This window comes from Dendrobates tinctorius, unplaced genomic scaffold, assembly GCF_039654945.1.
Source record: "Dendrobates tinctorius isolate UK_male_01 unplaced genomic scaffold, ASM3965494v1 ptg000005l, whole genome shotgun sequence".
Taxonomy (NCBI): domain Eukaryota; kingdom Metazoa; phylum Chordata; class Amphibia; order Anura; family Dendrobatidae; genus Dendrobates; species Dendrobates tinctorius.
The window spans coordinates 33091646-33119417 of NW_027361673.1; the positions used below are offsets into that span (position 1 = coordinate 33091646).

At 44.7% G+C, this 27772-nt stretch overlaps 1 protein-coding gene across 4 annotated transcripts; it reads right to left on the minus strand.

The window, feature by feature from the left end:
* Positions 1-449: 449 nt before the first annotated feature.
* Positions 450-27772, minus strand: ASTE1 (asteroid homolog 1). 4 transcript variants are annotated; one of them, XM_073569397.1, is made up of 6 exons: positions 27669-27772; positions 18169-18395; positions 16775-18094; positions 11387-11597; positions 9731-9917; positions 450-7341 (listed from the first exon to the last, which is right to left on the minus strand). In XM_073569397.1, the coding sequence occupies exons 3-6, from the start codon at positions 18062-18064 to the stop codon at positions 7041-7043; spliced, it is 1989 nt and encodes a 662-aa protein (XP_073425498.1). In that variant the 5' UTR covers positions 18065-18094; positions 18169-18395; positions 27669-27772; the 3' UTR covers positions 450-7040. The 4 variants fall into 4 exon arrangements, with proteins under 4 accessions (XP_073425498.1, XP_073425510.1, XP_073425505.1 ...); XM_073569409.1 differs by lacking the exon at positions 27669-27772 and adding an exon at positions 27453-27645; XM_073569404.1 differs by lacking the exon at positions 27669-27772 and adding an exon at positions 27441-27645.

The window sequence follows — 27772 nt, forward strand, 5'->3', positions numbered from 1 at the left end:
TTATATTACTATCTATACATCTCAATCGCAGGGGGGCTTATTTTAGTTACCCCACCTCTGCCACCAATATGTCCCCAACTGCAGGGATTTATATATATCCCGCTTTCCAGTTCCGATTTGGAATTCGCAGCTCTCCGGCGCCCCCCTTACCCTCAGGTCTGTCAAGGAACTGCACCTAGGATAAGTAGTCGCCGGACGGGCCGCCTGGATATGTCCTGCTGTTAGGCACGCTGCAGCGAGGGAAATATAACTACTCCCAGCCGCAGTCAGGCAATATGCTTATAAAACCCGTTTCGTCACTGCCAGCTTTACCCAACAAGCCCAGAACACACTTCGCTGCCACCAGCTCCAATTTCTTAATAACGGGTCTGGAGCTGACCCAAATTAGTAGTGTAATTCACTTCAGAGGACATGACAGTACGTTATGGAGCAAGGAGAAACGAAACTAGTAATTTTATATATTTTACTCCAAAAAGGTAGGCAGTGTTTACAAAAGGTATAAAAAGATATAAAGGGAGACAATTGAAATATGTAGAAGACAATTACAAAATAACAGGGATTAAAAGAGGAAAAGCACTTACAATTGCTTATGTCATGTCACAACAGACCATGCGGGCGGGGGAGGGGTGATACATCACAGTGCCTCTCTGTATCAGGGTTCCATGGCAAAGACCTCCTGCTCACTGAGCTTACACTATCTTATACCCCTTGGTTGTGACATCACTGAAGGGGCTGAGTTATGGAAGCCCTCCTCTTTTCTCAGAGGGTTGAAAACTTGCTAAAACCTTCTTAATTCCGTAACTCGGGCGGAAAACCTAGCAGAATAACAGCAGAACCATCACCCATCTTATTTTGGAATTAGCTTTCTATCAAATCTAAACATGGAGTTATTTGTCTCGGTTCAGGAGAAATCCATTTCTCGGATTCTGCTGGTGCCAGAGCTTAGGCAAAGGCGCTGGAGTGTAGCTTGAACATCGCAGGTCCTAAATATGTAATTTGTACATCTGTCACTGAATTAGACAGAGTTATTCCATCTTTATTAACTCCCACATAACAAGTGAAAGAAAATGTTAGACACAAAGAATGGATCTCTGCTAATTAACACATTCCTGAGGGAGGGGTAGGAGGGGGTTATTATTCCATGCAGGCGAGGGGAAGGGAGTTAGGGAGAGAGAGAGCTCGCAGTCGTGACAGGGGGGAAGAAACGGGGGGTCAGAAACCCACAGCTTGTGTCTGCACAGCTATGGAACCTTCTGGAAGGGTACTTTGATTATGAGCATATTCGTAGTATCATTATAGGCAGGTTTATTCGACATTGAGCGTGGGCACCACAACACTTCCCCCTAGGGTGGCAACCTCCACTACCAGGTATTGAAACCGAGAATCAGCATTATGTTTCCATAGACTATTTACACAAATAAATAAATTTTACATGATTATGATATACATAATAGACATGTTTGATCCACTGACCTATATACATGTGGTGTTAACACTTTTTTTTTTTCAGGTATAAAATATCAATTGTTTTAGGTGTGTTTCTGTTTGTTACATATATTGGATATTAGGCCAAAATTGTAGACAATTCTTTTGCTCCTTTTAATATTATCATGAAACAAACTACAAAGAATATAAAGATTCACATAACCAACTATGTTTAAATTTTTTGAAACTTCAGTTTAAGGTATGGAACGTGGGAGGTGAGTGTTCAGGAAGGTTACCAGTAGGGGTCATGGATGTGGCGGAATTAGGATTAGAAATGTTTGGCAGAAAGTCAGGTTGGGAACTTGAGGCAGTGGACAAGGGGGAGTGAAGCAAAGACAATAAAGTTGAAGTTTGGAGAAAAGAAGAATTTGGAGTTGAGGAATGTCGTGTAGAACGGAAAGAGGAAGAACGGGTAGCTGGAAAAGAAAATGATCGGGGACTTGGGAAAGAGGAAGCATGGGGAGAGGGGAGAAGGTAAAGAGGAAGAATGGGGAGCAGTGAAAGCCAACAAATGGGGAGCTGGATAATTGTTATATGTTAAATAAGACAGTCAGAATAAAGTCCTTTAATTTAAATAATGACACAAACTCCTTTAGGGTATGTATCCACACTGCGTACTGGCAGCGCTTTGGATGGAGCGGAAACCCCGCTCCGCCTAAAGCGCCGCCACCTGTTGTACGCGCTGCGATTCCAGATGTGTTCATTGAACACATGCGGAATCACCGCATCATATCCATAGACTGGGTTATTTATCTTGTGGAGACGGAGCATCTCTGCAAGATAGACATGCTGCGGTCTGGAAAGACGCGCTGCATGTCCGGATACGCAGGGCCGCTGGATGCGGCCCTACACACATAGTGGAGACGGGATTTCATAAAATCCCCTCCACTATGCTGTAACATCTGGATGCTGGGGATTCGATGCTGCGGCTGTACTCAGCGTCCAAACCGCAGCAAATCCTGATATAATCCGGACAGTGGAAACATACCCTTAATATTCTAAATAAAACCATACTTACAGCATCGCCTAATTCCACCGATGCCCTCGATCTCCTGTAATAAAAATTAAAATAACAGTATACCATACCTGTCCTCTGAGAAGATATACATCCTGTCCCACGAGTCCAGCTCTGCTACATCTGCGTGCCTTTGGCTGAACAGTGGCATGATGCCACCATCCAGACACAGCAGAGCTTGCAGCTGATTACCGTGGGACATAACCCTGTCCCCGGCGGTCACATGCACTGCAGTTTTCTGGAACAGCTGATCATGAGAACTGACGTGCACGTGACCACCAGGGACGGGCTTATCTCCGTTCGCTATCCAAGTTCTCACGGGCAGCTGACCGTGAGAACTGCCGGGCACATGACCGCCGGGGATGGGGTTATCGCCGTTCACTATGCAATTTCTCACAGTCAGCTGACCGCGAGATCTGGAGTACACATGACTGCCGGTGACCGAGTTCTCTCCGGTCATCAGCGGTCAGAAAGGCATCCAGATGTAGCAGTGCTGGACTCGTCGTGGGACAGTATGTACATCTTCTTGATGGACAGGTATGGTATACTGTTGCTATTTTATTTTTATTACAGGAGATTGAGGGTGTCAGTGGAATTAAGCAATGCAGTAAGTATGGTTTAATTTTCAATATTAAAGGAGTTTTTCATTAATTCAATTAAAGGGCTTTATTCTGGCTGTTTTACAATTCAACTATAGGATTAGTAATGGATGGGTGTCTTATAGATGCTTCTCCATTACTAAGTTGTGGGCTTGATGTCACCGCACAATACAAAGATGACATCAAACCCACAAATATTACCCCACTTGCCACTGCTACAGGGCAAGAGGGAAGAGCCAGCTAGAGTGCCACAATTGGCACATCTTTGGATGTGCCAGCTGTGGGATGGTATTTGCATGCTGGTGATGGCCAAAAGCTATGGGCCTCACCAGCCTGAGAATACGAGGCCGCAGCTGTCTGCTTTTTCCTTGGCTGGTTAACAAAAATAGGGGAGACCCCATGCATTTTTTTTTTTTGAGTTCCCACTATTTTTGCTAACCATCCAAGGTAAGCAGATTGCTACAGAATGGTATTATCAGGTTGGTAAGGTTTATCAGCCTGAAATACCAGTCCCCAGTAGCCTGCTTCACTATGGCTAATTAACAAAGGGGAACCCCAAGCCATTTTTTTTTAAAGTATTTCTTTATTACAAAAAAAAAAATGGATGAAAGGACATTAAAACTGACCTTTCGATGCTTTCAGCCACTTCCTGTGTAATGTACTTCCGGTTGGTCACAAGATTCACCATATATAAATTAGTACACATGTGAAGTAAGCTGCGTTCCTGCAGTTAATACGCCTGTGTTTATGAACATAATGCGGTTTTACCGCATCTAATGAAAGTGTATGGAAAACCTATGCTGCAGAGACGGAGCGTCTACACAACAAAAATAGACATGCTGCGGTCTGGAAAGACGCGTTGCATTTCCGTTTACGCAGGTGAGCCAAGGGTGTCTTAACGCATAGTGGAGATGGGATTTCATGAAATCTCATCCAATGTTCTGTAACATCTGGCGGCTGCGGGTTGGACGTTGCGGCTGTACGCAGCGTCAAACCCACAGCGTTTACTGACCGTGGGAGCATATCCTTATAGGTAACATTTTCTAAATCATTTCTTTCTTTGCGTCTCCATCTTGTCCAGTTGCCATGAAGACTTTTCACATCCACAGCTCTTCTCCAGCAAATACCAACACTGTGTCCTTAAAAAAATTAGTTATTAAAATACCCTCTGCATAAAAATCTGTACATACCATGGCCTAAATAAGCCTCCTATAGTTTATGGCCTCTACACTGTCTGCCTTATGCGCTATAACTACATTGTCCTCTCTCCACTGGTTTCCATTACACTCTCCATATTCCCACCATGCTAACCTCTCTCCATACTATGCCCTTACACTGCCCCAAATTTTACCCCTTTCCTCTCACTGTCCCCCTACACAGCTGTAGATTAGACAGTGTAGGACTGCCTCGATCAGAGTTACCTTGTCTTGGATGGCTTTTATGCTATTTTTTGTTAACAGTTTAGTAATACTTTTTTTCATCTAAATGTACTTTTTGCTTTTCAGTAACTTAATGATACAACAGGGTTTTTGCTCACTTTTTCTCTTGTAGGATTTATATAGCTGTACATAGAGTATATCCACAACAGCCAATCATGTAATGTCCCCAAAGTCAGCAGCTCTCACGATAGCTCCCATTTATTAAAATGTAAAAAAAAAAGTCATACCGCAATGCACTTTAAGCTCCACCACCTGTCAGAGAATGGCGGGAGAAGCAGCTTTCACTGTGTCCAACATGATAAACAGGACAGCATGCAAGGAGGAGAGGACTGTGGGATAGGAGCTTCTCCGTAACCAATCAGTGCTTTGTATTACCAGGGAAAGTGCTCACTGGTTAATGCAGACTGGTGTCACAGAGTCGCTGATTAGGAGCTTGAATTAGCCAATGAGTGTCGTCCTCTTCAGTGCAGGAAAGTGCGGATTGGTTACTGAGCAGCTCAATAGCTGCCAGCGTTCTGCAGTGCTACAGACACAGATAGCACAGGTTTGCCATGAGCGGTTTCTGGTCAGCACTGCACGGATCAGGCCGGATGTGGCCCACGGGCTGCGCTTCCCTGGTATAGATTCATAGTGACCAAAGTGCTGCAAGCACGGTTTGCATCCTTTTGATTGGACAGTGCCTAGTTTGGAGTGAATTCTATACAGAACTGAATCAAAGAAGTGACACTTCCTTTTTTTTTTTTTCCCCACCAAGCGTTTTTAAGAACCCAAAGCAGAAAAAAAATAGCACTTCCGTTTATATCCTCTGACTAGAGGTACTTTCGGTTTTGTGTTTTCGTTTTTTGCTCCCGCTCTTCCCAGAGCCATAGCTTTTTTAATTATTCCATCAATATGGCCGTGTGAGGGCTTATTTTTTGTGGGACGAGTTGTACTTTTCAATGACACCATTGGTTTTACCATGTTGTGTACTAGAAAATGGGAAACAAGTTCCAAGAGCAGTGAAATTGCAAAAAAAAGTGCAATCCCACACTTTGTTTGGCTTTTTTGCTAGGTTCACCAAATGCTAAAACTGACCTGCCATTATGATTCTCCAGGTCATTACAAGTTCATAGACACCAAACATATCTAGGTTCTTTTTTATCTAAGTGGTGAAAAGAAATTCCAAACGTTGTTAAAAAAAAAAAAAAAAAAAAAGCTCCATTTTCCCGAGACCCGTAGCGCCTCCATTTTTCGTGATCTCGGATTGAGTGAGGGCTTATTTTGCACGCCTAGCTCACTTTTTTAATGATACCATTTTGGTGTGGATACGATCTTTTAATCGCCTGTTATTGCATTTCAATGCAATGTCGTGGCGATCAAAAAAAAACCACTTCTGGGGTTTTGACTTTTTCTCGCTACGCCATTTAGCGAACAGGTTATTTTTATTTATTTTTTTTTTATTGATAGAGCGATTCTGAACGCGGCAATAACAAATCTGTGTTTTGCTTTTTCATTATTTTATTTTGAATGGGGCGAAAGGGGGGGGGGGTGATTTGAATTTTATTTTTTAAAAACATTTTCTTTTTACTTGTGGCATGCTTCAATAGTCTCCCTGGGAGACTTGAAGCTGCCATAATCTGATTGGCTCTGCTATATACAGGTGATGATCAGTTCACCCTCTCTATGTAGCTGAATTACTCACTTGCTATGAGCACCAACCACAGCAAGCCAGCAGTGACAACCATAGAGGTCTCCAGGAGATCTCTGGTTGTCATGCCAAACCATCGGTGACCCACAATCACGTTACGGGGGTCACTGGTGGGCGGATTTCCGGCAGCGCATGTTAAAGGCCACTGTCGGCATTTGACAGCAATGTTTAACAGGTTAATAGTCATGGGTGGATCGTGATTCCACCCGTGGCTGTTCCAAGCACGTCAGCTGTTGTGTCCTGGGAAAGATGTGGACTCATCGCTGGAGCGAACATCAAAGGGAGGGTGTCCGACTTCAGTGTTCTATTACACCCGATGTCGGAAAGGGATTAATATACTGCAATCATGATATAGCATTACAATTGCTCATTTTGCCTTTCTACCCAGTTAATTTTTTTTCTGTTCTCCATTAGGTCTATGTCCTCACGTGATTAATATCGGACTAGCTGAATACTTCCAAGCTCTATGTAGAAACAAGAAGTCTCTTTTTCCATGCATGACAACTACATTACAACTACAATTCTGCAAAGTCTCTCACAGTCCATGTCCACCACCTCTTCAACTACTGAAGTATCTGTTGTTTAATCTTTACATTGCAGCAGAAACACAGAGGTTTTCTCTGCAGCCCGTAGAGGAGATTTTGTAAATTAGATACTATTGGAATCCCTGTTACACACACCTTGTACATATGGGTTCCTAGTATGCAGATATCCATCAATAGGTTAATTTAAAAATACACGGCAAGAAAAATTACTTTGTTCTTGTCGCCAGTTGTGAAGTCCATAAGTCTTTTCATGCCTCAAAGGTAGCTTGGTCAGTCTTCCAATAACAGGCCCGCAAACCTGTTGCTGAATTCACACTGTGGCTGATTTTCCAACACATCGACCACTTGAGGGTTAACCCTCTTTTTGCCTACTTTTCCTTTTCTCTTTGATTTGCCTGATGGCCCCCTAGTCCGATTCTGGAAGTGGTCCTGAGGGATGGTGGACATTACAGCATGAATGCAGTCCCGGTACAGCTTCTCCAGCCATGGACATGATACAAAGAAGTCTTCTGCAGAGGATGACGCCTTTAGCTTCTGAGTCAAGTGGTACACAAGAGAGCCGCTATAAAGTCTGAAGAGAAGGATGTCACAAATGTTATTTTTCTAGAAAGTCAACTTGGATCCATTTTTAAATGTTTACTAGGAAAAAACTAAAAAATGGTCATAATGAATAAATTAGGAACAGGTTTGTTTTGTTTAGAGGGTAATCACAGGTATAAATAAAAATGGCGCAATCTTGGCCTACTGTGAGAAATCCATCATGCAGATGGGTTCAATGAAACAAGACCTGAGGAAGCAAAATCATAGCTTGGGTATTCCCATCTCCAAGATGCTATCCCAATATGTAGTAGGTATAATATAATAATATTAGCGAATATCTCCAATTAGAAATGTAGTATAGTTCTTCTGATTGACTATGTTGCTTACCCCTTGTGCAGGGCATTGCAGTAGTTTAGGTATCCATGGTTACGACCACTCATATAGTGACAGTTAGTTGTTAGGTATCCATTATTATGACCACTAAGCTACTGCAATGCCCTGCACATGGGGTAAGCAACATAGCGAATCAGAAGAACTAAACTACATTTCTAATTAGAAGTATTTGGTAATATTATTACAGTTACTACATACTGGGATAGGATTTTGGAGATGGGAATATCCCTTTAAATGTTTTTTTTTTTGTCTCACTGGATACGCTTTTTTAAAGAGTTAATAAGCAGTGAGATGATGCTTTAAAGGAGTTGGGTTGCCCAGGAAAAGTAAAAATTTTACCAGTGGATCAGTATGTTAAAAAAAAATAAATAAACAAGTGGAGCTATACTCTTCTACCGGCTCCATGTTCTGTGTTTACACCGGAAGAAAGGAGCCACTGTTCAAAGAGGTAGCAGGACAGCTATGGCCAAGGATTCTCGGCCGAGGCAGTAGCGCCGTCGTCTGTGAGGTCAGCACTATAGTCACCAAGAACAGTGGCGGAGACTCAGCTCTGGACCCAGGGAGGGTGGGTTTGTTTTAAGCCCAGGAAAATCCCTTTAATTATAGAGCAAGTGCATGAGTGCTTTTTAGCAATATTCATGTGTTGTAACTGTCTTGAGCGTTTTTTGCACAAACTATTGTTCATGTTGTTGTCTGCAGCACAACCCTAGTTCATAAAGGTGGATGGATGGACGGTTCCCTGCGCACCCTGTGATTATTTTAAATTTAGCATAAAAAATCGGATCAATGATAACCAAATTATAGGGATCCTTCACTCCTTGAATTTGGCAATTATTTTTTCAATGACCTATCATTTAGATAATCGTCACCTGTATAAAAAGCCCTTTAAAAGGGATCTTCAGACGTTAACTTTAATTCATACCAAGTTGCCCTAATACCCTCCATCATTTACTTAAAATGAAAAGTGCCTCCTTCCTAGACCTTCCAGAAGGTGACCCCCTCGCCTGTATTCTGACGGCTATTACTAGATGGCGTCACGCGGTCTACAGTCCCCACCACTGCTTTGTGGACGCGGCCCTGTATAATAAGTGATGGGGGCAGAGCATAATAAGAGGTCTTTCAACATGGAAACAGAAGATGGGGTGGGGGACATGGAAGGGGACACATACTTTGATAAGAATCGGTAAATACATTGGGGCCAGTATTTAGAAGAAGTCAACTGAAAATGCACCAAATTCATTAAGGGGTGCACCTCAGCTATGGGTTGGGGTCATTTTTTGCTATTAGGCCACTGTCTGTCATTATGTAGAGAATTAGGCTGCTAGTAGCACCTCCACCTTCTGCTCTGCCATTGTACTATTACCTACAGGGCATAGTGAAATAAACGCAAGTCATATAGAAGAAATGTTACCACTATCATGAAGTACAATATGTCACAAGAAAACATTCTCCAAATCAGTGGGATCCTTTAAAGCGTTCCAGAGCCATCACCTCATAAAGGGACAGTGGTCAGAATTGTAAAATTTGGCTTAGTCATGAAGGTAAAAACAGGCTTTGGTGCTGAAGGGGTTACGCAATTAGGAGATAATGTATTTAATTCTGATTTGATTCCGGACATTTTACGCAAGTACTTTCCTTCTCTCTGAACTGGTTGCATCACGAAAAAAGTAGCAATACACTGATTTCTGCATAGTGACGACATAGTGGATGGCCCCTAAAATCCTTTTTCATGTTCCCAAACTCTTTAGAAAAGGGTCGTCTTGGTGCAGCTCCATTCCCTGGCAAGTCCTTGGTCTGTCCACTATGTCCTATAGGTCATAGTTGTGAATATTTATTATGCCCTTACAGAACTCCATGGATTAGACTGACACTTACGAGGTCTCACTTTATGGTCTGCTCTTGGATTACACAGGTGCCCATCTATCCTCGCGCAGTAGTTTTAGATGTTTTTGAGGCGCCAGTGTATGTCCTATCAATGGCAGCACACATTGAGTCTGGTAATTACGATAGACGCAGTGATCTCTGACCTCGTGATGTCCGGCTCTGGAAGTGGTGTGGAGAGAAGCTGGTTGAAGTAGATGAAAACTTGCAGACAGCACTGCCACTGACACAATATATGCACGTCCTCCAGCATCAGTCTTCTAGGTTGGGCACCTTCTGTCCGCATCCTCTTGATCTGCTCACACAATGAAGCCAGGGCCTCTTCATGTTCATCTGAGAAAAAAAAAAAAAAAACACACAAATTGGCCAAATGTCAATTTAAACTTTTCCAGAATAACTTGACAAATGCTCCTGGCAGAATTTTTTTTCAGACTTTATCTATTCATTGAAAAATAGTGAAAATCTCCAGCATGTCAATTCACTTTTAATGAATTCAATACACATAACACTATGGGTGGAGGAAGGTCGAACTTGATGGTCCTAGGTCTTTTTTCAACCTTTGTAAAAAATCTACACCACAGATCAATATCTGCTACAGATTATTCCCTCTCCCTGTAGAAAAGATTTGATTAAAGGCTCGTGCAGGCGTCTGTGCAAGTGGCTCCAAGATGGACTGAAAGGCAGGGACTGGCTGCAGCGCTCCTGAACGGAGCATGCTCCAGTAGGGAGACCCGCGGCCAGTCCGTGCATTGCAGTCTGATCTTGAACTGATTTGCACATATGTCTCCATAAGCCCTAAGGAAGGTAACATTCTCAGTCCTGTTCTGTGCAGGTGTGAAATGGACCAATGTAAGCCTATATGGGTATATGCTAGTGCAAAAGGGCTTTATTTTTTTATTAAGACCTCAGGGCCACGTGGCGAAAATCCCAACTAGTCTGATGTGATTTATGGAACAAACTGGTGCATGTAAATAATTGCCAACTCTTGCACTCATCCGCTAAGAGGAAAGGAAAGGGGAGCGTCACCTGAAGTCCATACTTGCAATTCAATGCTGATGCAAACTAAATCTCTTCCACTTTGCTGTTACTGTAGGTTTGCATATTTTCGGCCCACACACCCCAACACACAATGTGTAGCTTATCCTCTGGCTGTGAACATACAATAAAGCAGGTTCCCAGGTCCAAACATTGGGCCTCGTTCACACAACTGCTTTACACACATATGTTCTAACCGGTTATTTCACGGCTAGAACACGTACCCGTTATAGTCCATGGAGGTCTTCATACCCATGTTTTTCTTTTTGCTGACAGAGTGGTCCACATCAAATCATGGTGACAGGTCAGGTTTTGATATGGGTCACAAATCAAAATCACCCACATAAGTCTATAGGTCCATGTGCTGTTTTGCAATTTTTTTCTCCCTTTTGCTTAGCACATGAGAAAAATCACTGATGAAACCCTGTTGAAACTTGGATCGAAAACATAGAAGAAAATTGGTCCTTTTTTTTTTAGTATCTGAGAAAAATGTGAATGAGGCATTAGACTGCCAATTCACACCTCAGCTCATACCTAGCGCCGGACACCTGGTGCTCGGCTGGCTAAGAACCTCATGGTGTTACGTGTGTAGCAATCATGCAATTCCAGTATATAGTGTCTGCAGAGCGCCGTTGTATAGTGTTTGCTTACATACATATGGGCACCCCCCAAACCTGGATTCAGGGGGTGCCTGACTTGGCACAGATAAAGACACTCAGAATAATAATAATAAAGGTCATTTGTAGAGAAAAGATGCATTTTCTTGCCTGGTTTATTATGAGCGTTACCCGCTTCCCCGCAGACCATTCCCATGATCAGCGCTTTTATGTGATGCGGCTGTACTTTGGGGTCCGCTTGTCTGCTCCAGTAACAGACTATGGCCAGTATAAGTCTATAACGAGGCGGCACAACCTCCATGTCCTTCATTTTCAGATCAAGGCCCCGCAGCAGAAGTTTTAAGCGCGTTTCCAATGGAAGCTGAAAAGTAAAGACGGAAAAGCGGAATCCGATTACTCAAAGGTCTGGAAATCACTGCTGCCCAGATCTCACACGTCTGGCTTTGTGTAACGGAAGTGTAAACAGTTGTCCAATATACCTTTTCTATCGATTCCTCACAGCTGTCGAGATCTCTGCTCGCAGTCATTTCATAGAAACTTTTATTGTTATTTCCAATGGACACACAGGTTTGCGGCGTAATAACAACCAAAGCCACATGGCCAGGACAATAAATAATAAAGGGTTCTAAAGAAGCAAGCAGAGATCTTGAAAACAGCAGGAGACTGAGACAAAAAAAAAAGCTGTATATTGGAAAAGGAATAACTTTGTATTCCGCAAAGAACATGTTTTCAGTGAAGCTAGAATGTCCCTTTATATATGACCCTCATAAAGGGTAATCTCATTGTCTCCATGCAACGGTCGCCTTCCTGCCCTTTATCCATCCCACCAAACCATACTGGAGAGATAACTGCATCTAATAAGAATTTTAAGGCTACTTTCAGACTTGCGTTAGGAGGCGCAGCGCCGCCGCTAAGCTCCGCCCCCGGCCGCGCCTCCTCCGGTCAGCTCCTCCTATGGGCGCATGACGCTGTATGCGACCAGCGTACCCTATATTTAGCGTTGGATACGCTGGCATGATTTTGCTGGTGCGTGCGCGCTTTTGGCGCTGCGCTGAGCGCACAAAAATGCAACACGCACCGTTAGTAGTTGCCCAAAAATCTCGCTGCCTCCACAGAACAAAGGGCGGCTTTCTGCGACTATTCCAGCATGTACACACTAGTGCGCAGGGGGGACGTAATGTACGGACTGCTGCAGCCCTGGGCATCTGTCAGTGTATGACACAGTAGGGATACCTTTCTGTACAATGTAGAGGCCTGAGCACACGGAAATATCTAACGATAAAGGGGCGGTCTCCATGCAATCATGGTTTATAGTGACTGTAAAAACAAGAAGCTTTGCAAGTTCAATCTTATTATGGTGCTCGAACCTCTAGGTTCAAGCAACATATTATAATCCGATTTCTTATATTTATAGTGCTTTGAAGAAACCACTATCATGTAATCCGAACGCTGCTAACTTATTCTTCTTCTTATTATTATTCAGTTGATTTCCGCAATTAATGCGGCCCGAACGGCTACACGCACAGACTCCGTTGAGGTGTCGTTTCAAAGCCAGCGTCCAGTGGTGTGCTAAGTATTTTTCGTGTCGATCGGATTTGTAGTTTTTGCGCAATTTGCGCTTGAATTTTTTTTTCCCGTTATTGGAATGCATTGTCTCAATGCATTTCAATGGGAAAATTTTGCCATAGGAATACATGGGGCAGTCGTGAGGTGATTCAAATCAGAGGCTGAGCCACCCCGGCCTCCAAATCAGACCCGGAGTGGCCCCGCCCACCAAATCGGACACTATGGGGGCCCCACCAACCAAATCGGACCCAGAGTGGCCCCGCCCACCAAATCGGACAAAGAGTGTCCCTGTCCACAAAATTGGACCTAGAGGGGCTCCACCCACAAAATCGGACCGAGGGGCCCCGACCACAAAAACGAACCCTGAGGGATCCCATCCACCAATTCAAGCCCTGAGGAGCCCAGGCCACCGAATCGGATCCTGAGGGGCCCCACCCACCAAATCAGACCCTGAGGGGCCCCACAGGCCAAAGTGGCGCCTGAGAGGCACCCACAGTTAAAACGGATCCTGAGTTGAAAGTCTTGCAGGGGCAGCAGGCAAGTCTCTCTTAAAGGGGCAGCCCGGGCACCATTTCAAAGCACTATGTGTACTTCCTTCAGGAAATACACATCTAGTTATTATTCAGTTGATTTTCCGCAATGAATGCGGCCCGAACCGCTACACGCACAGACTCCGTTGAGGTGTCGTTTCGAAGCCAGCGTCCACGAGAGGTGTGCTAAGTAATTTTCATGTCGATCGGATTTATAGTTTTTGCACAATTTGCGTTTGAAAAAACATTTTCCTCAATGCATTTCAATGGGAAAATTGTTTCCACAGAGAAAACATGCCCTGAGGCGATTCAAATGGCAGTTAAGCTCATTGATATGCGCAGGCAGACCCAGTAACTATGCCAACGCCTACGAGCTTTTCATGACACCCCCAGGACACAGATTCTGGCAGATAATATCAGCTCTTAAAGCGAAACCCACAACACAAATGCAAATCTAGCTTCATCACATGACGCATGCCCCTGAGAGAGAATGTGCGCCAAAGTGGATTTAGAAGCCCAGTGAGCCAAACTGGCTCTTAAAGGGCCGACACGCCAAAGTGATTCTTAAAGGGCCGGCGCATCGAAATGAGTCTTAAAGGGCCGACGCGCCAAATCGAAAGCTGAGTGACCCCAGGCTCCAAATCGGAGGCTGAGCCACACCGGCCTCAAATAGGAGGCTGATCAACCCTGGCCTACAAATCGGAGGCTGAGCCACCCTGGCCTCCAAATCGGACCGAGTGGCCCTGCCCACCAAATCGGACCCTGAGGGGCCCCGCCCACCAAATCGGACCCTGAGGGGCCCTGCCCACCAAATCGGACCCTGAGGGGCCCTGCCCACCAAATCGGACCCTGAGGGGCCCCGGCTACAAAATCGGACCCTGAGGGGCCCCACCCACAAAATCGGAGCCTGAGGGGCCCCACCCACAAAATCGGAGCCTGAGGGGCCCCACCCACAAAATCGGAGCCTGAGGGGCCCCACCCACAAAATCGGAGCCTGAGGGGCCACACCCACAAAATCGGACCCTGAAGGATCCCGGCCACCAATTCAAGCCCTGAGGAGCCCAGACCACCTAAATCAGATCCTGAGGGGCCCCACCCACCAAATCAGACCCTGAGGCCAAAGTGGCCCCTGAGAGGCACCCACAGTTAAAACGGATCCTGAGTTGAAAGTCTTGCAGGGGCAGCAGGCAAGTCTCTCTTAAAGGGGCAGCCCGGGCACCATTTCAAAGCACTATCTGTACTTCCTTCAGGAAATACACATCTAGTTCTACTTCTTCTCCGCGTTTTCTGCAATTAATGCTGCCCGAACCGCTCGGCGCAGAGAATCCCGTTCAGGCTGCGTTCGAAGCCCTTGGTGGGGACAGGTGTGCTATGTATTTTTGGAGTCAGTCCGATTTGTAGTTTAAAAAAAAAAAAAAAAAAAATCGCATTTTAAGCAAAAATTTTCCCATAGGAATTAATGGCGACCTTTCCATGACCTCCAACTGACATGGATTGAAGCCACAGCGCAGGTGCAGTGACCTTACAAAGATGGCAGCTATGCAAATGCAGCTTCCACATATGACCCGTATTAGCTAATAGCCAATAGCCAAAGTGGCTACCAAGTTGTCAGGGGCTGGAAGAGCCTAGGGCAGGTTGTCAGAGGCTGTCGGAGCCTGGGGCAGGTTGTTAGAGGCTGTCGGAGCCTGGGGCAGGTTGTCAGAGGCTGGAAGTGCCTGGGGCAGGTTGTCAGAGGCTGGAAGTGCCTGGGGCAGGTTGTCAGAGGCGATCTGTGAAGAAAAGGTCATTCTGACCCCAGTTTTCGGGGTATTTTGGCATCGCAGTGCAATGTTAATGTGTGCAGTAGCATCAGCTAAGGATTCCTCAGATTTTCCCGCAAAAAACTCTTTTTAAAAACCGCATGCGTTTTTTGCGGGAGAATCTGAGGAATCCTTAGCTGATGCTACTGCACACATTAACATTCGACAGCGATGAAAAAATACCCCGAAAAATGGGGTCTGAGTGACTTTTTCTTCACAGATTTAATTTTAAGTGTGTGCATTAGGATCAGGGCACCCCCCAAAGGATGACTGTGTAAAAAAATTACTTAAAAACAGCCCCAAATCACTAGAACGGGGATGTGTAATGCATTCATATTCTAACTTTACTTTCTTACAGTCGACACCTGACGCTTACAGACTGTAATGCTTAGACTGTTACACAGAGCAAGCACAGTGCTTACAGACTGTTACATAAAGCAAGCACAATGTTTACAGACTGTTACATAGAGCAAGCACAGTGCTTACAGACTTACATAGAGCAAGCGCAGTGCTTACAGACTTACATAGAGCAAGCGCAGTGCTTACAGACTTACATAGAGCAAGCGCAGTGCTTACAGACTGGTATATAGAGCAAGCGCAGTGCTTACAGACTTACATACAGCAAGCACAATGCTTAGACTGTTACATAGAGCAAGCGCAGTGCTTACAGACTGTTACATAAAGCAAGCACAGTGCTTACAGACTGTTACATAAAGCAAGCGCAGTGCTTGCAGACTGTGATCTAAAGCTGGGCAGATTGCTGGAGAACAAAATGCAGCCAGATTAAGGAAATATTCGGGACTTAAAAAAAAAAAAAATGTGTCTAACAATAACAGGCATGTAGTGGTCTGTTGCCCCCACCGCCAGTCATTGACCGTTCCTGCCAGAGATTCAGCTGCTTCCTGTCAACAGTGCAGCAGTTTATCTTCCTGTTTCTACTGCCATCATGCTGATTGACAGCTGGCTTTCGCAATTAGGAAGTGGAGAGTTGGCTGCTAATCAGCATGACATTAGTCCTGCCCTGTGCCCTGTCAACAGGAAAAGAAACTTTTGCTCTGTTGATATGACGTCAGTAGAAGTCTGTGCCCAATCTGTGCTGGTGTGGATAATGGCGCCAGGTACAACAGGCAGGTAGATAGCAACTACCTGCCTGTTAGTGCTTGGGCACTTTTTTTTTTTTTTTATTTTTTTTTAAAGTCCCGGATATCCCCTTTAAGTGTCCCTGTGCTCCCCCCGAGGCTGCTGTAACATTCAGGAGAGCACAGTTCAGACCAGTGGTGAACCATGCTGTTGATCCAAATTGTTATTCTTCAGGAGTGCGCAGCCACCCAGCTTTAGTGCCCCTGCACTCCTCCAAGGTTGCTGCAGCATCGGAGAGTGCACAGTCTAGTCCAGAGGTGCAACTAGACCATTGGAACAAACTACTGATCTTCAGGAGCGTACTACCTCTCTGCAAGCAGGAAGCCAGTAGACAAGGGAGTATTGTGCGCCTGAAGATTAAACTTTACAATTCCTTAAATGCAGTGGCGCACATATCAGTAAATGTCACATTCTGAAAAAAAGATAAATTACAAATTTAGATGTATCCACACAGACTACTGATGTTTATGAGTAGTAATCTCATCCATTACTTACTGTCTTACCTGTGGAAGATTAGAAAGTGAGAAGTCTTCACTGATATCATCAGAACTTATCTCCACCATTGATCTCCTAACATTTGTCTCCAGCCTCTCAAATTCCTGAACACGGAGTTCCTTACTTCTTTTAGCCATGTCTTGGGATAAATTTAGGAGCAGTGCATAGATCAATTTACGAACTGGTTTAGTAATTAAATGAGCAGATGGCTTCTTAGTGTCCTCGACCTGAGCATGAAGAAATACTCTTCTCAACACCAAAGCATCGCTCAGCAGTGGAGACAGCTGACCTCTTGCTAAAGCAAGCTGCACCCACTCAGGGAGGTTGAGCTCTACTGCGGTCGGAGAGATATATAAGCCTCTCAGAAAATATTGTTCAAGGTTTACGGTATCATGAAGGCTATATTCTTCCATGGCAGAATACAGGAGCTGCCTGACAGAGTCACGGTCCTTCATCCTCAGCTGGTTCAGCACATTTTCCATGGCTTCTTCCACATCGGCAAATCTAGACAACCAGTTCAGTAGGCCATGTATTCGCGTGTGTCTTCGCCCACCATGATTGGCATTGCCTACTGGTAAATGGACCTTACTAAAGAACGTTTCTAAAACAGGCAAGCTGATATAGTCATTGCCGGTCAGAACAGCAAATAGCGGTAACAAAACCAGACTCATGTTGTTATAAAATTGGCACAATTTCCGAGCGGAGAAACTTCGCACTGAAATGTAGCATTCACGAGTGTCCTTCACAGACGCAATATTTTTCCAGTGAAAGGAAGTTTGGGGGCAATATCCAGCTTTTAAATCAAAGATGCAAAAGTCGCTGTCAAAGGAAAGCACAGGGCAGTTCCACAGATTGGCAAGGGCAACTATTTCCCTATCAGCCTCTGAGAAGCACTGGACGAAGGGCACTCGGAGGTTTCGCAAGACCTGGATGCACACCTCTCGGCTCAGCAGAGGAAGCACGTGGCCACCTTTGCCATGTGAAAGGTTTTGCGCCATCCTAATCTTCTCTCTGAAGCGCTGCTTTTGGGTTTCTAGTTTCTTATTAGATATGTCGCAGCCACCATCAAACACAACATAGGCTTGTATGCTGCATACAGACAAACTTTCGAAGAATTTATGCAGGACATCGGTGAATTTGTCATACTCCCCGCCGTGAACAAGATCCAAGCCAGAATCAAAGTATAATTTGTGGCACAGATTGCTGCCATCTATGATTAATTTTGTGTTCTTCAGCTTTAACTCTTGGAAGAAATTACTGTGAGAAGACACGAAGGTCATAAACCCTTGTATTCCCATGTTGAGGAGAAGATCACAGGGGTCTGAAATCTAAAGAATGGAACGTGTTACTTACATGACCCCTAATAATTCACATACAGCAATACATTTATCTGTGCCCTCACCGATCATTGATGGAAGGCGCCACTCATCTGGTACTGCAGTACCATATACAGCAGTACAGACATGGAGGATGCAAGATGGCCATAGCGTCTTCTTACTGCCGATTGTTGGAGGATCCCTTGAGGTTAAACTTCCCACTAAGATTAGGTCATCAGGGTTATTTCCTAGCGTAACCTCTTAAAGGGTTTATCCGATGCCGTCCATATCTGCTCATTACGATCCCACACACCTGAAAAGAATCAAGATATTATTTACGTGTCCTATTTATTACAATAGGACATGTAATCGATCCCTTATGGATCATGCACGTGTTGTGGAGTGGGGTTTATGGGGTAGTAACGTCATTGGCAGCACTCAACGTGGAAGTGATTGACTGTGAACAGCACTGGATAACCCCTTTAATTCTCCCCAGTGTGCATTTTATCACACTGAAGGCTATTTAGACTGCGTTCATAGACTATTGTGTGAGTGCGAATGTCATTATACAAAACAAAGATACATTTACATAATAAGCTAGTAGACATTTTAGGGTTCAGGTATGATTTTAGTTACTTAGAGGGATTGTCTCCTCTTTTTTTCAGAACCCCAAAGCTCCTCTACCTCCCCGCTTTTTGCTTCCTGGGGCTTGGTGCGCTCATGATTGATTGACCTTTACAACCAGTAGCTTGGTTAAGCCACTGGCCCAAACTGCGCTCTCCAATGCTGCAAGCAAGGAACTTTTGCTCTGCAGCAATGGAAGGGAGCTGAAGCTTGGTGGATCTGGAGGCAATAGTTGCTTCTATAAATCTGACCTGCTTCAGAGCAGTCATTACAAATAGGCTTCTGGCCACCGCTGATAGACTGCAATGGTGGCAGTTTGGGGTTCTGGTTGTGCGTACAGCACCACTTAATTACTGCCTATCACAGTGCCGTATTTTAAGGGACATATATACCTGGAAGGGACTCAGGATGGGGGAGATATATACCTGGAAGGGGTCCAGAATGATGGACATATATACGTGGAAGGGGTAAATACAGGTGACCTTTTGTGGCTTACCCTCCTTGTGGAGTGTGTCAATGACTGCCTTTTGGACATCTGTCAAGTCAGCAGTGTTCCCCATGATTGTGGAGCCTACTGAAACAGACTAAGGGACCTTTTTAAATACTTAGGTAACCTTTGCAGGTGTTTTTTTGTTAATTATTCTAATTTACTGAGATAATGACTTTTGGGTTTTCATTGGCTGTAAGCCATAATCATCAACATTAACAGAAATAAACACTTGAAATACATCACTCTGTTTGTAATGACTATATATGAGATTAACTTTTTGTATTGAAGAACTGAAATAAATTAACTTTGATGATATTCTAATTTTGGGAGAAGCACCTGTATATACCTGGAAGGGGTCCAGAATGAGGGACAAATATACCTGGAAGGGGCCCAGGATGGGGGAACATTACTTCATAATGTGAGAGGGGGCAACACGTATGTCCTTGTAGGATTTAGAACACTACAAGGGCCAATACATCTGACCAACATGAAGAGGGGTAGGGGGCAGGTCCAAATTTTGCATCAGGGCCCATCGGACTCTAGTTACACCACTGTTTCATATTATCCTCATATCTGCATGTAAATTGCATTTGGGGGCATTACTGGTTCCCTTTAAAAGGATTATTCAGGTCTTAGGGCATTTTTCCTATGGGGCTAAGAACTTACAGACAGATTGTTGTTAAGTAACTGCCTGTTCTGTCCAGAAACGATCTTTGCTGGTTCAGAGCCATCACAGACCTCCTGCCAGCATTCTCCTACTACCGGTGACTTCACGTCTACAGGGCAGAATCTTTTCTACTCTGCTCTGTATACAGGGCGCCTCTGGAAACGTCATGCTGATTGACGACCTTGATGCCTAACTGCAGCTGTTGATCAGTATGATGTCAGAATGGACGCCCCGTGAAAAGAGCTTTTTTTATGAGGATTTCAGATCTGATGTTATTTCCTCCCAAACTTTTTTTTTTTTTTTTTACAGTCTTTTGACTTGACAATGTTAAATTTCAAGTGGATTTTACAAGGAATCTGGTATGGGCCTCCTTCACACGTCCTGGTGAGATCCTTGGTCCGTGTACGTTCGTATGTGATATCCGTGTAACATCTGTGTCTGTGTGTTGTCAGTGTGACACATATGGAATTAAATGCAGAATAGAAATTAAGGAGTTATCTATTAAAGTTATTTAAAGTTAGAGATATTGATGTGGAACATGATAGACAGAAGCATAGATAGATAGTCAGTGTGCTACATAATCAGTGCTTTGTATTTTTTTTCTAGACTTGTTTTTTTTTTATTTTTAAATAAATAAATTAATTTAAAAAAAATGGTGTGGGCACCTACAGAATTTTCATAACCAGTAGAAAGAAAGATATTAATAATCTGGGAAAGGGGCCATTAGCCGTAAATGTTCCCAGGCTATTAACAGCTCACAGCTGTTTGCTTAATCTTTGCTGGTTAGTTTACTGGGGACCCCAGAAAAAATAATGATGTAGGGTTCCACTATAAATACTAACCAGTAAAGGCTAAACAGACAGCTGTGGGCTGATATTAATAGCCAGGGAAGATGCCGTGGATATTGGTCCCCCTTCCAGGCTAATATCAGTCTTTAGGGACCCAGAAATGGCGCATCAATAAGATGCTCCAAATCTGGCACTCAGCCTCGCTCTTCCCACTTGCCCTGGTGCACTGGCAAGTGGGGTAATAGGGTTGGGGTTGATATCAGTTGTTTTATGGCGGCTGACATCAAGCCCAGGAGTTAGTAATGGAGAGGCGTCTATAAGACACCCCCATTAGTAACCCCATAGTCATATTGTAAAAATACTAAGTCAGAATACAGTCCTTTAATTGAAAGTAAGATACAGACTACATTATTTGAAATAAACACTCCCCACCCTCTTTTACCTATTTATTAGTGTACAAATGAATATAAAAAAAAAACAAAAAAACACCATACTCCTAAGCTGTCCGACGATATTCATTTTGTCTCACAATGTAATCCATCTCTGCTTCATCTGGATGCCTTGCTGAATGGTGGCTTGATGCGACTATTCGGCCTGACATCCTAGAAACACTGAGCGTCAGAGCGCAGCTTCAGTGACCTGCGGGGAAGTCATTGAGGTTACTGCACGTCACTGAAGCTGCGGTTCCCACAGCAGCTTATTGTGAGCAGCCCAATGAACTGTGGTGACCAATGAGATCACCGCTAGCCCCATGGGAAATTTTGCACGGTACTAGTCATGACGTCATGAAGGTTACCACAGTTCTTTGGCCGGCTCACAGTGAGCTGAGAGTGGAAACAGCTGGCAGGGACTGGCGGTAACCTCTAGGATTTTACTGCTCGTCACTGAAGCTGCGACCCAAGCTCTCCTTCATGCCACTGTTCAGCCATTTAATCCCGCTGTAGCAGAGCTGGACTTCTTCGTTGGACAAATGGATTGTCATTGGACAGGTGAGGAATATGTTTTTTTTATTATTTTCATTTTTACAGTTATAAATGCAAAAATTAAGGGTGGGGTGTGTTTATTTCAATTAAAGGACTGTATTCTTGCTGTGTCTTTTTTACAATATGACTATGGAGTTAGTAATGTGGGTGTCTTATTGACGCCTCTCCATTACTAACCTCTGGGATTTATGTCATCTGACAATACAAAGCTGACATCAACCCCAACTTTATTACCCCACTTGCCACCGCACCAGGGCAAGTAAGAAGAGTGAGGCTAAGTGTCAGATTTGGCGCATCTTATGGATGCGCCACTTCTGGGGCAACTGAGAGCTGATATTGGTAGCCTAGGAGGGGGGGGCAATATCCCTTGCCCGTTCTCAGGGTATTAATATCAGGCCACAGCAGTATATTTAGCCTTTGCTGGTTAGAATTTATATAGGGACCCTACGTCATTTTTTCTCTGAGGTCCCCCCTATAAATTCTAAGCAAACAGCTGTGAGCTATTATTAACCCCTTAATGTCAGCTGGCAGTATCCCCCGCTTTGATGAGGGCTCCGGCAGTGCGCATCAAAGCCGGGACATATCAACTGTTTTCAACAGCTGACATATGCCCGCAATAGGTGCGAGTAGAATCGCGATCCACTCGCGCCCATTAACTAGTTAAATGCTGCAATCAAATGCTGACAGCGGCATTTAACAAGTGCTTCCGGCCGCCGAGCCAGAAATACGCGCACCGCTGACCCCCGTCACCTGATTGGGGGTCATCGGTGCGTCGGCATAACCAGAGGTCTCCTTGAGACCTCTATGGTTGTTGATGCCGGATTGCTGTGAGCGCCACCCTGTGGTCGGCGCTCATAGCAATGCTTTCATTCTGCTGCATAGAGGCGATCTGAGCATCGCCTCTATGTAGCAGAGCCGATCAAGATATAGCAGCTTCTAGCTTTCCATGGAGGCTATTGAAGCATGCCTAAAGTTAAAATTTTTTTTTATAAAACTATGAGAAAAATAAAAAACCATAAAAGTTTAAATCACCCCCCTTTCGCCCCATTCAAAATTAAACAATAAAAATAAAATCAAACATACACATATTTGGTATCGTCGCGTTCAGAATTGCCCGATCTATCAATAAACAAAAGGTTTAAACTGATCGCTAAATGGCGTAGCAAGAAAAAATCGAAACGCCAGAATTACGTTTTTTGGTCGCTGTAACATCGCTTTAAATGAAATAACGGGTGATCAAAAGAATGTATCTGCACCAAAAGTTGCATCATTAAAAACGTCAGCTCGACGTACAAAAAATAAGCCCTCACCCAACTCCAGATCACGAAAAATGAAGACGCTATGGGTCTCGGAAAATGGCGCAATTTTTCTTTTTTTAAGCGAACTTTGGATTTTTTTTCACCACTTAGATAGAAAAGAACCTAGACATGTTTGGTTTCTATGAACTCGTAATGACCCTGAGAATCATAATGGAAGGTCAGTTTTAGCATTAGTAAACCTAGAAAAAAGCCAAACAAAAAATAAGTGTGGGACTGTACTTTTTTGCAATTTCACCGCACTTGGATTTTTTTTTCCCGTTTTCTGTTACACGACATGGCAAAACCAATGGTGTCGTTCAAAAGTACAACTCGTCCCATAAACAATAAGCCCTATTGACGGGGAAAAAAAAAAAGTTATGGCTCTGGGGAAAGGGGGAGGGAAAAACGAAAACCGAAAAAAGCTCCTGTCATTAAGGGGTTAATAGCCTGGAAACCTTTTGGGATATATTCCCCTTTCCCAGACCCCAGCTATAGGCTTTCTCACTGCTGGTTATCAAAATTACCCAGGAACTCACAACAATTTTGTATTTAATTCTTAATTTTTCACACGATGTACACAGTGGGTGCTGAATACAACTCCCATCATTGTCGCCTGGTGGAGCTGAGCTCAGGGAGACCAAACAACAACGATGAGAGCTGCCTTCAGCACCTGGCACCTGGGAGCAGCGAAGTCTGTACCGCTTTTTCCCAGGCTCCGGTACGTGTCACACTGATGACACATGGCTGCCATCTGTGCGTCATCAGTGTGTATTCTGTCAGATAATACTCAGTTTCTTCCTGAAAATTATTGCAAACACAAATTCTTTGTTATTATTATCTTCATTTAATTTGTCTTAAATGAAAAAACACAAAAAGAATTGTCCTAAAGCCAAATTGGATATAATTCCACACCAATCATAAAAAAAGAGGGTGGACAAAAGTATTGGCATTGTTCGAAAAATCATGTGATGCTTCTCTAATTTGTGTAATTAACAGCACCTGTAACTTACCTGTGGCACCTAACAGGTGTTGGCAATAACTAAATCACACTTGCAGCCAGTTGACATGGATTAAAGTTGACTCAACCTCTGTCCTGTGTCGTTGTGTGTACCACATTGAGCATGGAGAAAAGAAAGAAGACCAAAGAACTGTCTGAGAACTTGAGAAACCAAATTGTGAGGAAGCGTGAGCAATCTCAAGGCTACAAGTCCATCTCCAAAGACCTGAATGTTCCTGTGTCTACCGTGCGCAGTGTCATCAAGAAGTTTAAAGCCCATGGCACTGTGGCTAACCTCCCTAGATGTGGACGGAAAAGAAAAATTGACAAGAGATTTCAATGCAAGATTGTGCGGATGTTGGATAAAGAACCTCGACTAACATCCAAACAAGTTCAAGCTGCCCTGCAGTCCGAGGGTACAACAGTGTCAACCCGTACTATCCGTCGGCGTCTGAATGAAAAGGGACTGTATGGTAGGAGACCCAGCAAGACCCCACTTCTTACCCCGAGACATAAAGGCTATGTGCACACGTTGCGGATTCCGCTGCAGGTTTTTCCGCGCGGAAACGCAGGTAAAGTGACCTGCGGTTTTGTCTGCGGTTTCACACCTCTACTATGGTAAAGGTATGAAACCGCTGCGGAATCCGCACAATTGGCATGCTGCGGTTTGTAATCCTCAGCAAAACCGCGCGGAAAAATCCGCACAGTCAGCACAGCGTTTTTGAAACCCCATAGGGTTTCATTGTGCTGTACATGGTCAGCGGAACTGCTGCGTTTCCGCAGGGCCAAAACCGCTGCAGAAACGCATCAGAATCCGCAACGTGTGCACATAGCCAAAAAAGCCAGGCTGAAGTTTGCCAAAACTTACCTGAAAAAGCCTAAAACGTTTTGGAAGAATGTTCTCTGGTCAGATGAGACAAAAGTAGAGCTTTTTGGGCAAAGGCATCAATATAGAGTTTACAGGAGAAAAAAAAGAGGCAAAGAAAAAAACACGGTCCCTACAGTCAAACATGGCGGAGGTTCCCTGATGTTTTGGGGTTGCTTTGCTGCCTCTGGCACTGGACTGCTTGACCGTGTGCATGGCATTATGAAGTCTGAAGACTACCAACAAATTTTGCAGCATAATGAAGGGCCCAGTGTGAGAAAGCTGGGTCTCCCTCAGAGGTCATGGGTCTTCCAGCAGGACAAAGACCCAAAACACACTTCAAAAAGCACTAGAAAATGGTTTGAGAGAAAGCACTGGAGACTTCTAAGGTGGCCAGCAATGAGTCCAGACCTGAATTCCATAGAACACCTGTGGAGGGATCTAAAAATGGCAGTTTGGAGAAGGCACCCTTCTAATATCAGGGACCTGGAGCAGTTTGCCAAAGAGGAATGGTCTAAAATTCCAGCAGAGCATTGTAAGAAACTCATTGATGGTTACCGGAAGCGGTTGGTCGCAGTTATTTTGGCTAAAGGTTGTGCAACCAAGTATTAGGCTGAGGGTGCCAATAGTTTTGTCTGGCCCATTTTTGGAGTTTTGTGGGAAATGATCAATGTTTTGCTTTTTGCTTCATTCTCTTTTGTGTTTTTTCATTTAAGACAAATTAAATGAAGATAATAAGACCAAAGAATTTGTGTTTGCAATCATTTTCAGGAAGAAACTGAGTAATATCTGACAGAATTGCAGGGGTGTTAATACTTTTGTCCACAACTGTATGTGTGGGACATTTTGCGTCCTGTGTTGCTGATAAAAAAGACATTTCTACGTGTTTTTCGTACAGACACACAGTCCATGTGAAAAACCTGATGTGCGTGTGGCGCCCCTGAGGGTTCAGTCGCCACAGAGGTACTGCACCTCCTCCTGAGGTGTGGTACCCCACCATCCAGGTAAGGTGGAGACTCCTGACCACACCCCAACACCTGCATCCCACACCACAAAGTAGTGTAGCAAAGCACCTTCGGCGGCTCCCTGCTTGGAGTATAGCATAGCACCCATTGGTGGCTCCCTGCTTGGAACACGAAACGTGCTGGGAGATGGGTGGAGTTAGTTCACATAAAAGAGCGGGAAGAGTTGAGTTCAAGTCAGTCAGTCTTTCACTCAGTCAGTGAGTGAGGGTATAGAAGGACAGAGAGTGAGAAAGAGAAGATCCCCGGGAGAGGGGTGGAAGAAGGAAGTGCTGCAGCAGGCCACAGTGATCTAGGTCTGCTGGCACAGGAAAGAGACAGAGAAAGGAAGCTTGATTCTCCATTGGGAAGAAGGTTTAGCACGGAACATAAGGAGAATAAGAGAACAAGGACCAGGGTTAGAGGAGAACCCTTTTCAAGTTCTAAGCGCAAGGCCGGAGTCCGGTCCCCGAGGTTGTATGGATACTAATGGTCCTGCAGCAGACATCGGAGGAATAGAAGTAGTGACCACTTTATTCCCACACAAGACTTGGGGGCACAACAGCAACGATAGAGAGTCGGGACTTAGTAGCAAGGAGTCCCCGAAGCAGGCTACAGCTGTCTGCCGTACAAGTAGAGTTCATAGGAACATCTGACAGGAGGAACTCCAGTGTAACTCAGTACTAGGAGTACTTCATTCAAAGGCGCTATAAGAGGAGACGTTCAGAAAAGGCACATATGTTGGCGGAGTGTTGGAACGGAGTACTTCATCTTGCCTGGAAGTTGGCTGAGCTCCTGAACCTGAGGACACGGCACGGACGCGGGCACCTGTACCTGCAACAGACTGTGAGTAAAGCTTTGGAACTACATGCCCTGGTGTCCTCCACTTATTCCTGCGCCAACCTGCCCAGCACGGCTACATCTCTGTGCCTGACACTGTACCATCTACGTGTCACTTCACCTACACTGCCCTGGGACTCCAGCCCTGCCTGTGGAGGGCTATAACATCACTTCTGCACCACACCATCTGTCCCAGAGGATCTGTCTGCAGCGTCGGCTTACATCTACATTGCCGAACACCACAGGTGTCGTCACGAATCACTCATCATAAGCACACTGAACATTTCCCTTTTACAATGGGCACCCAGGGCCACGGGCCGGGTCCCAGCTGCCGTGACATCTCCCATTGAAGCTCATCGGGCCCGGTACCGAGTACCCCACAGTCCTGGGTGTGATGGTGTCCCATGCGCACCACCACTGAATATGAGTGTGTGTCCACATTGGTGGTCCTTAAAAACGGACCGTATACAGACATAAAACACGGAGGTGTGAAGGGGCCTCAGGGATGTCATTGGTTTTTTTTTTTTACCCCTGAGAATTTGTTCACTTATATGAGAAAAAAAAAAAAAACACAAAAAAACTCCCTGTGAGAAAAGCAGTGTAGATTTCTATGGAAGTTAATAACAAAGGTATTCAAAAAGTATTTGAAGTGGATCAACTGCAAACGCCACATATAAAGCCTCCATGTGAACACTCCCTCATCAGGATGCGTCTTTTCCTGTCATCACTGTGGAGAAGAAACTGAGAATCTCGGGTGGTGCCACAAGAAATGACACAATCACTGTATAATGCTGAGTGACCCTACCACCCGGTGTACCGGACACTAGTGGAGGTAGGCGACATGTCCAATCTGGCCGAGAAGACGCCACGAGATCTAGGACAGGAGACTCCGTGCGCCGCCGTCACAGTTGACACCCAGAACTCGGGCAGCGGCCTGTGGAGGGAGCGGCGTGCGACCCGCCAGCCGGGCACGGGACAATGGCGCCGCTCTGTCACTGTACGGTCCGTCCACAGGTCAGGACGCCTCACTCACCACAACCCGGCTTCCACGGGAACTTACTGAACCCCAGCGCGCAGCTTGATGACGTCATCACAAAACAGCTCTATGGACGCGTGTGGAAGCTTTCTGCTGACGAA

Bases quoted from the DNA above. Each gene is read 5' to 3' on its own strand.
- ASTE1 (XM_073569397.1), bottom strand. From the start codon at position 18,064: ATGGGAATACAAGGGTTTATGACCTTCGTGTCTTCTCACAGTAATTTC. The intron at 11,598-16,774 runs GTAAGACAGTAA...TTTACTTTTCAG, and splicing joins CACTTTCTAATCTTCCACAG to CTTCCATTGGAAACGCGCTT. The intron at 7,342-9,730 runs GTCAGAGATCAC...CCTTCTCTTCAG, and splicing joins CCAGAGCCGGACATCACGAG to ACTTTATAGCGGCTCTCTTG.